Source organism: Lepus europaeus, chromosome 1, assembly GCF_033115175.1.
Source record: "Lepus europaeus isolate LE1 chromosome 1, mLepTim1.pri, whole genome shotgun sequence".
Classification (NCBI taxonomy): domain Eukaryota; kingdom Metazoa; phylum Chordata; class Mammalia; order Lagomorpha; family Leporidae; genus Lepus; species Lepus europaeus.
In genome coordinates, this window is record NC_084827.1 from 25,070,233 (window position 1) to 25,080,551 (window position 10,319).

Here is a 10,319-nt window from a genome sequence, read left to right on the forward strand (position 1 = left end):
CTACATCAGTAGTTATTATTATTGATAAAGAGAATGGCTCAACCATAGAAACAGACAAAAAGAAATGGATCCAAGAACGATTGGAGAAATTTCTAGCAAAGTACAATCCTCTTAATTGGAGAAAATCCAAAGCTCTTTACACAATGCAAACAATTGTTGAATGGGCGGCCCAGGGAGCCTGCCAAGACCATTGCTCTAATCTGCAGGATACAAAGGATACATCACTAATCACAGTTAATACAAAGGACTTTACAGAAGATTTATAGCTTTCATAATTGAGAATGGAGCACTAGAGTGGAGTGAAGGTAATGTCTGATATGTCTTTCTCTCATTGGATTCTAACACTTCTTGAGTGACAGGATAGAGTGGAATGATTGCTGGGAATCACCTGTAGGTGATTTTGTGGAGGTTAGCATCACCACAATTTGTATGGGACTTAAAAAAATGGCTGAGATCCACTGGACTAAGGCTTATCCCAGTAGACTTCAAGGGTAGACTTCACAGTGCATCTCTATCATCTGCTACAAGGTAACTCTGGATTTAGAGGGTTTATCTTCCTGTCATTCTTCCAGCATGGATTTCCTCTCTCCCAAGAAAATTCCTAATTTCCAACTTTTTTTCTTTCCATTAGTTGATTTTAGTAATAAATGAATGAATTGACTTATGGATCCCTGTTAGCCTTCTGGAAATAGGGGGGCTTTTCATCTGGGTCCAACATCAGTGAATCCAGAATGGTAACAGCTACACTGGAGGTTCTTTCCTAGGCCTTTTAAAAGAATATTTTTCCTCAGCTTTTTAAAAGAGTATTTTAAGGACGTTCTTTATTCCAGTCCTTTAGAAAAAAAATCTGATCAGATTTTTTGTACATGAAGACACAAAGAAAGGCAAATGCTAAGGACCCAAATTCTTTCTGGGTGAGAATGTAATATTTTTAATAATCTGCAAGGTTGCATACATTCCTGACAGATGTATAAATGCACAGGAAAATATTAGTTTAGCTTTAAAAAAAAGGAAAAAACCCTCAATCTAAATTTATTGGGATTATAAAAATAACAGCACATTTCATTACCTTGTTACAGCTCAGAGTTCCCAACACATTCAGAGATATGAAGAGCATCTTTAACTGCTTCTTGCCAATACAAATCTTGTAAAATAAAAAAAGTTTATTTTCATATTTACAGAAGAAACATGCTGATTGTTTCTTAAAATTCTTTGTAAAGTCGAGGAACACTTCAAATTGAAGAAGCTATCTTAGAAACATCTCACAATGCGTTTTATTTGATGCCACCAAAAACAGTTCTGCATCCTCTTCCACAGATCCTGTGTTTATCGTAGAGCTTCTGGAACTTCCACCTACAAAACAGGGAGTTTTCTTCAATGAAACAACACAAATGATACAGTGGAAAATATCTGTAGGGTATGTCTCTAGCAGTATTCGCGGAGAAGAACTCAACACAGACTGATGATTTGCTGCATGGTTTCCAAAGTTTACATTATTAAGTCTGAAGTCACATGCAACTCTGGGAAAATGTTTAACAAGTGGTGAATGAATCCTTTTGCAATGTTAGACTGTCTGATTTTTCTTTAGGGAAATTGGGGTTTTTAGATGTTGGGAGTGTCTTAAATGGTCCTGGACGGTAGAGGACTGAGACACCAAGAAGGAGGCCCAGGAGCTGTCAAATGGAAATGTGCTCACTTGTGTTCCTGCCCTAATGTTTCAGACTGGGTACACTTGCTCTCACATACCCAGACAGCTGAAATACTAACCAGCATCTGAAAGGCAACTTTGGTGCCACCACGCATTGGCCGCCGACCCACTGACTAACTCTGTGCCTGGATGTTTGCTCTCGGGTTACTTACCCGCCTTAGCTGTCTTATGCTGCTTCCTCTAATTGCTTCCATGAGATTCTCATGAGCTGATCTCTGTGGGGTAGAAGGTCGGGAACTGTCTTCCATTTTCTTCTCTTGCACGGACCTCAGAGAATTCTTTATTTCCTTTAGGATATTGTTTGGCTGTTTCTTGACCTTCTTCCCTTTTTTCTTTTTCTGTCCATTTTGTAATGCCCTTTGGGCACTCTCTTGCTGTTTGATGACCTCTGCAATGTTTCTAGTGATGAGCTTTTTCTCAGGAGGAGGAGGAGGGGGAGGGGGTGGAGGAGGAGGTGGCAGCCTCTGTGGGGGAGGGGGTGGAGGAGGAGGAGGGGGTGTGGCCACAGGAGATGGAGGCCGGCCCCTCCCTGTCTGGACTTTCTTGGGGAGTTTTGGGGATGACCAGGGCGAGTGTCTGGGAGAGGCATACGGGGAGGAGCCAGGCGTTCCTCTTTGCCAGACTTTGGTCCTAAGATTGGCTCCTCCATCAGACCCTTCTTGCTGCTTCTGCTCTTGCATCCGCTTTTGCCTCTGCTTATCCATGTTTCTTGTCAGAATGCTCGTCATGCTCATTCTTGGTCCTGGGAGCTCGAAGTGGTACCCCAGCCGCAGCAGCGTCGTGTTCTCTTTCAGCAGCTTGACGATCTCCATCTCCACCTGGCTGCCCATGATGTGCCTCTGATTGTGGAAGCGCAGCTCCGTGAGCACCGTGTTGTGCTGCAGAGCTCTCATGATAGCCAGGATGCCCTTTCCCGTGATGAAGTTGGACTCGACGTTAACGTTGGTGATGTGCTCATTGACTTTGAGCATTTCCGCAATGGCTATTGCTGCGCTGTCGTCCGCGTGCGTGTTGGCCAGACTGAATGTTTTCACCACCGTGTTGTCCTTGAGGGCGTCAGCAAAGCGGGTGAGGGTTTCCGTTGTGATGTTCTCTATATTGTTCAAGTTCACTTCGACGGTGTCGGGGTCGTTGTTTTTAATCTTTTCCAAAGCATCTTCGATGACTGTAGGATTCCCACTAGGGTGTATGGCAGCCGGCGACTCTGTCCTCCGTCCACTCGGGTGTGTGGCAGCCGGCGACTCTGTCCTCCGTCCACTCGGGTGTGTGGCAGCTGGTGACTCTGCCCTCCTTCCACTGTTGCCATTGGTCAGGTTGATGTTTTCTATTTGACTTTTAAATATCTTTGGCTTAGCATTGTCAGCACAGACACCATCACAATTGACAGTTCCATTGATACCTTTTGCAGTTTCGATGGCCTCTTCTTCTTCCTCACTGTCCTCTTCCTCACTGTCTTCTTCCTCCTGGGACTCCTCCTGCTCCTCTTCCTCTTCCGTGTACACCTCTTCAGAAACTTCACTGTTGCTCTCAGTGAAGATAAGCTCCTCCTCACTCTCCTCTTTGTCTTCTTCTGCAACCTAAAGAACATGTTGTCTTTATTAGCATTTTTAAACACATTCATTTAATTTGCAAAAGTAATTCAAGGGAGCCAGCGCTGAGGCATAGTGGGTTAAGCCACCTCCTGCACTGCCGGCATCCCATATGGGTACCCATTTGAGACCCAGCTGCTCCTCTTCCCATCCAGCTCTCTCAGAAAGTGGTAGCTGATGGCCCAGGTTCCTAGGGCCCCTGCAACCAAGTGGGAGACCTGGAAGAAGCTCCTGGCCCCTCGCTTCAAATCACTGCAACTCCGGCCACTGCAGCCAATTGGGGAGTGAACCAGCATATGGAAGGTCTTTCTCTCTCTTTGCCTCTCCTTCTCTCTCTGCATGACTCTGACTTTCAAATAAATAAATAAATCTTTTTTTTATATCAGGCAGATTAATTAATTAATTTATTTATTTTATTTTTATTTTTTTGACAGGCAGAGTGGATAGTGAGAGAGACAGAGAGAAAGGTCTTCCTTTTTGCCGTTGGTTCACCCTCCAATGGCCGCTGCGGCCTGCACATCTCGCTGATCCGAAGCCAGGAGCCAGGTGCTTTTCCTGGTCTCCCATGCAGGTGCAGGGCCCAAGGACTTGGGCCATCTTCCACTGCCTTCCCGGGCCACAGCAGAGAGCTGGCCTGGAAGAGGGGCAACCTGGATAGAATCCGGCGCCCCAACCGGGACTAGAACCCGGTATGCCGGCGCCACAAGGCAGAGGATTAGCCTGTTAAGTCACGGCACCGGCCTAAATACATCTTTTTTAAAAAAGTAATTCCTGGCAAGAAATAGGAAAGTCTACAATGAAAACAGTTAACAATACTCTGCTTCTGATCTCTCCAGTACGTGTGACCAAGGTTAACGTTCTGTTGCATAACCATCAATAGCTGTTTCTACAAACATCTCTTTTGTGTCCTACAGATATCCAAAGTTCAACTTCCTGAATAGAAATATGTTATCGTTTTGCCAATTTGAATAAATCAGTTGGAACCCTGACTTTGAAAACACTTAATAAATTTTTCTCTCTCTTGACTCCCAGAGTTGACCTTTTTAACTCTTTGCTCCTTACATTTGGCAAATTTAACCTTTCCTTCTGGAATCACGCCCCTGTTCTTCCTTATTTCTCCATACCAAACAAACAAATGACAACAAAAATATGTAACGTGTAAATGAGTTCCCCTATTTAATGTTCAAAAATTCTTCCCCAAATTTGTGTCAATAGCAGTTATGATAGGAGCCATGCGTTCTTTGTCTGCCTTGTCTCAGTGAAGACAAAGCAGGGGTGTCATTCGCTCCCTATAGCATTTATTTACTCAGCAATAGAGCTGGGCACAGGGACTCAGAGGCTCCACAGACCATAGAGATGCTTCTCTACCTGTTCCTGATCTGGAAAAGGGGTTGCTGCTGCTCTGGACAGCAGGAAGTCAAACTCCGGGTCTAAGCAGAAAAATACTCATGTCACTCTTTTGGGCTCAGCAACTTGAAACTTTTGGCTAGCTCAGGTTTAAATGAGATGGACTGCAGGAGACCAAGTGGGAAAGAGAACCATCCTTGGAAAGCACTAGATCTAGCCAGTAATGCGGAACAGCAGAGAATGGTAGAAAATCTTGAAGCAGGGGCTGGCTGCTGTGGTGTAGTGGGTTAAGTCACTGCTTGCAGTGCCCATATCCCTCCCAGCTGCTCCACTTCTAATCCAGCTCCCTGCTAATGTACGTGGGAAAGCAGTGGAAGATGGCCCAAATACTTGGTTCCCTGCACTTACGTGTGAGACCTGGGAGAAGCTCCTAGCTCCTGACTTTAGATCAGCCAAGCTCTGGCTGTTGTGCAGCTCCGGCCGTTGCAGCCATTTGGGGAGAGAACCAGGGGATAGAAGATCTGTGTGTGTGTGTGTGTGTGTGTCTTCCTCTCTCCTTCTGTGTCTCTGCCTTTCAAATAAATAAATCTTAAAAAAAAAATCTTGAAGAAAGCCACCGCTCAGTCTGATGGGCTTCAATTACTTAACATGTATCAATTATGGAAGGCTTTCAAGTAAACAGAATTTCATTGTATCTTTGTCCTTCCTGGATATAGGACTCGCTGTGTAATGAAGCCCAAGTGACTCTTTTTTTCTTGTTATCTTCTGTAATTTAAAAAGTCTTGAGATTATTGCCAAAATCCAATTTTTCCTCATGCAGTCTTTTTAGTTCTCCTTATCTTCCCTAAAGCCCTGGGGCATTCTCTGTCCTGGAAGCATATTCTTTCTTCTCCCTATATAGAAAATTCTTTTTGACCCGAAGGCCTGCTGCTGCCCGGGGCACGTGGATGAGCTTTGGAAAACCACACTTGTCTCCAGGTTTGTTTGCCCAGTTGCAATCACAAAATAGCTTTGAGTTATCCACTTGTTTGGAGTGGCAGGCACCAAGTGATGGCCTGGGGAAGGGGTCAGCCACTCCTAGGATGACTAGTCCAGTCTTAATTTACTCACTTCTTTAGGAGCAACAGGGAGAGGACCACTGCATGTGTGTGTGTGTGTGTGTGTGATGTTTGGTGGCAGATGGCTGCAAGTCATAACCCAGCAGCACAAAAGAAAAAGCTGGGCTATAACCAGGCCTCTCATCCTATATGAGGAGGGTCAGGAAGCTTTATATGTGCCCAGAAGTGGAGCAAATGGATTAATTGACGGAAAGAAGAATTGTAGGCAGAGTTCACCTCACCCCCACACCACCCCCAATCCCTTTCCCTATAATTTTAGTCTGTGTCAGCTGAGTATATGTGTGTCTGTCAATGTACATTTTTAGTTGTTTTAGTATTTGAAGGAAAAGTATCTCAAAATCCAAGGTGTACTATCTTTTATGCCACTGTTAACTTTCATCCCCTTTGGTTGTTTAATGCCCCTTAGGCTCTGCCTGCAAGAGCTGTTTTCCCATCAAATTGTACCTGGAAAAATAATATCAAAAACTGCTCTCCAGCAATATGAGCTGTTCTGTGACATTTAAATTACACTTCATCCAGAAAGCCTTCACATTATCCCTGTAACATATTTTCGCACATCATTATCCCCTCTCCCACCCCCAGTATCTATTGCACTTTATTTGTCATTTCTCCAATAGACAGTTGGGTGAGAGCAAGGGCCCTGTCTGCTTTGCTCACCTAGCACAATGCTTAGCATGTAGTAGGGCTTCAATAAATACTTGTTGACCAAATGGGTCTAAGCTGACATTGATCAATAACCACAGAGAGTAGAATCTAGACCTACGAAAAAGTATTGATAGGGGCAGGTGGGCACTGGGGGACAGATGGTTACCCTATTTGCCTGAGCTCAAGGAATTTCTCAGTATGCAGGGTTTTTGGGGCTAACATCTGTAGATGGTCCTGGACCATCTGAGATGGTCAATCACTTAAGAGGTGGACATTTGGAAGAAAAGCACCAAGAAGGGAGAAATGGGTCTAGAGAAAGGAGGTAGGATGTTGCAAAAACCAAACCTCGCTTCTTTTAAAAATTACATAAATCTCCAAAAGGCCACTGTTTTGGATTTGAGGCCAGTTCTTTGGAGAATGGAGGTGGGAAGGTGGGGATAGGGAGGGAAGGTGGAGGGGGAAGTGGCAATAAGGCTGAATGAAGAGAAGGGGAATGTTGGTGCATTTGTCCTGGTCCTCTCCTTAGCATCATTACATGAACAAGGTGGCAAGATGCTTGTCTTTTTTGGTTCTGGTTTTCGTTCTGGTTCTGCCCATAAAGAAGTGTTTGACTTTCGACAAGTCACTAAACCCGCCTGTGTCTTAAGGAAACTATAGTTGAGTGGTTTTGAGCGTCACAGTTTTGGTATGTGTCGCAGTCACCTTGAGGGTTTGCTAGACCACAGATTGGGGGTCCCATCCCCAGCGTTTCTCATTCAGCATTTTGTGAAGATTCCCAGAATTTGCAGTTCTAAAAAGTTCCTAGGTGCTGCTGATGGCTATGGGTCTAGAATACGCACTTGAGAGCTGTGGTTTCTGTGCCAATAGAGCTTAATTTGAATTTCAGTTCTACTTACAATCTGTTAGTCTTCAACGAGTTTCTTAACTTCTCCTCATCTCAGTTCTCATGTGTAGAAAGGTAAGAATGAAATGAAATCATGTGGAGAAACTTACTGGCACGAGTGCCTACGATCCAGCAAATACTCAAGCTAGGGAAGCAGACCGATGGGTTCCCAAGGCCCCTTGGTGCTCTAACACAGCCTACGTTTGTGTAAACCCAGTTGGGCAGATTTTCATTTGACAGCCATTGCAGTATTTTCAGAAACTGTTACAGAGCCAGCAGCCTGACCACTCAGACCCCCAGCTCCTTCTCACAGTCTGTGCTACCATTGCCTTTCCCTTCTGCAGCTGCTCCCCCACCACACACGCACACGCCAGCCCTCAGCTGCTTTGAGTTTTCGCTGTGGTGGAAATGGATTAACACCCTCCATCAGCTTCTTCTGCTCAGCCCTCCCTGTGACGACAGAGACAACTGGCCAGCAGGGAAAGTGTGGTGGGAAAAAATGAACTAGCCGAGAAAGGATTCAGAGTTCATCAGCGCAGCAGCCTCTCTAATTGAGCTGATAAGCCATTGGCAAGGAGCAGCAGCCTGTTGGCAGGATCAGGTGAGTTTCATCAACAGCTGACAACAGGCTGCACCCTTTGATTCTCACTGACCTCCTGACAATGTGATATTAAAATGCCTTTGTTGGGTTACTGCTACAATGAGCTATTTGTCCTGGATGTTTCAAGATAATGTTCTTGTCTTGATAAAGGAAATTCTTTAATAACTGTAAATAAAAAGGCCATTGTATTTCACCAGATGTTTGATGTTCATTCCTACATCAGAGAAAAGAAAGCCTTTTCAAATTAAGGTTGGGAGGAGTTGACTGGCTCAGATCCTGGCTGATCTCATGTGTGTCTTTTCTTCTCTCCTCTCCTTCTAGCTCTTCAATCCAGGCAGCCACTGTGGCCTTGGCACACCCTGGCCTGATCCCAGTGGCTCTTCCTGCAATGATTGACATGGACAGAATTCACATATATCTTGGTGCAAATGGGCCTACACCTCCTCCCTTCACAAGCATCCGACAGCACCCAGTTAGTACTGTGGTAGCCTTGCCATTGGCTTGGCCCATGTTGATTTTAGGCGATTTCAACAGATCACAAGAGTTTTGAACTTGTTCCTGGCCTACATTCTCCCACAAATTCAGGAATTTCTCTCTTAGACAAACATTTTATTGCTATAACTACTTGCTCAGAGCGTAGTCTTCTGAATTTCCTTCTGGTAAATGACTCCTATGGCAAATTCAAAGTAATCATTTTCTGGCAGTACACGGCAGCTCAATAAGCCCAAGCTTCGATATAAACAAGTCCTAGCCTCAGAGTCACCACTGAAAAGCTGAAAGGACTCGTAGGGATCGTGTGCATAGGCATAGTTAACCCGGGTCCTCAGATGGGTTTAGGATGTGTGTCGTCATTTTGAAATTGTATGTAAATGTTGTGGACATCTGCGCAAGCACATGTGCACTTTAACTCTCAAAGGAGTTCTTGGTTCACAGAAGAAACAACGAATCTGACTCCCTCCCTGGGCAGATGGGAAAAGAACCCTGAAGAAGCGATTGTTCAAGGCCTAAGAGTTTCAGGACAGTGCAGGACTAGAAATAGGGCTCCTTGACGCTCAGTCCCTGACCTCCCCGCAGCTCACACCTCTCAGTGTTGGAAAGTCAAAGCTATTCTTTGGTAACCGCTATCACACTCAAAGCCACCGGATTTCTCTTTTTTTGTCTTTACGAAAGAAAATAAATGTACTTAACTGAAAGGAACATATTGTATATGCACACAATGAGTATTCAGAAAGTTCATGGAAAATACGAATTATGAAAAAGCCAAGTATAATTTCAAAAATCTTTTGTATCCAAATAAACCCATCATTTAGTTCCATTTTCCACAAACTCTTCAAAGTACCAGCATTTCTGTTATGCCACATCACCTACTTATCACTCCGCTAAGACATATTTGGAAAATGATTAAACCAATACTTTGGCTGTGAGTTATTTTCCCGTTTGAAGTCAGTCATTTTACCTGTTAAGATCGATTGGCTGGCCATGGATGTTACATGGCAATTTAAGCATTGGAAAATTTTCAGTAGCAGGTACGGGTGAGTTACAGAAAATTAAAGTGATAAGGACTGAGAAGTTAGAGAAATCCCAGGTGCCAGGGTTTGGGGTGGGAGTGGGGAAGTGGGGGCAGCCAAGGAAAAGTCCCGAGAGCCTACCTTTCCACACTCCCCCAGCCTTTCCTTCTCCAAGAGTTTCTGAGACTCCTTTTCCCAATAGGCCATCAGAGCCTCTCTGCTGAACGTCCCTGTGGGAGTTTTCTCCGTCAGACTCTTCTGCCTTAGCCCCACAGGAAGGTTGCGATCAGGTTCAATGTCGTCCAGCTCCCTCTCCAGCTCCTTCAGCTCCTCAGCTGTCAGGGAAGCCAGGAGTTCATCCTCGTCTATGGATTCATATTTACTAAGTCCTCTTCTGTAGCCAAAGGTAGACATGGTCCCTGCTTTGTCAGACCCACAAGGAACTTGAAGATCCAGGCATTCAAGGCAGCCAGACGCAGGCAGGGAGGCAAGTGGGCAGGCAGGTCAGCAACTGGTGCTAGGAGTGGCTGCCGTAGCCTTTTAAGACTGGTGATGCAGGGCTGTGACAATGCAGAGAGGGTGAAAGCATGGGCTGTTTTAAGCATCAGACGTCAGCTAGACATTTGAACACAAAGAATGTCACATCAGTGGTGGATGGAGGTCTCAGAACCAGCGGGGATTATTAACACACTGGCCAGGGCCATATTTAGCAGAGCCTGATAGCTCTTGAGGACAGGCAGAGGATGTTTCAGACAGGGAGCAGCACAGTTCTTTTCACTTCGTGTTCAAACGGGCAGTACGATTTAATTTGAAAATGACTTGTCACCACTGCTACCATGACCATGAAAAGTTTCTTTCATTGTAGTCTTAGGGGTTGAGAAGTAGACTCCACAGTATTCTCTGGGTGGTTATTCAGGTTC

The 10,319-nt window shown here is 44.9% G+C and overlaps 1 protein-coding gene across 1 annotated transcript; it reads right to left on the reverse strand.

The window, feature by feature from the left end:
- Positions 1-856: 856 nt before the first annotated feature.
- Positions 857-9,813, reverse strand: LMOD2 (leiomodin 2). Its single transcript, XM_062198486.1, has 3 exons — positions 9,541-9,813; positions 1,861-3,285; positions 857-1,353 (listed from the first exon to the last, which is right to left on the reverse strand). Exons 1-3 carry the CDS (start codon positions 9,811-9,813, stop codon positions 1,327-1,329), a joined length of 1,725 nt encoding a protein of 574 aa, XP_062054470.1. The 3' UTR covers positions 857-1,326.
- Between the last annotated feature and the right edge of the window lie 506 nt (positions 9,814-10,319).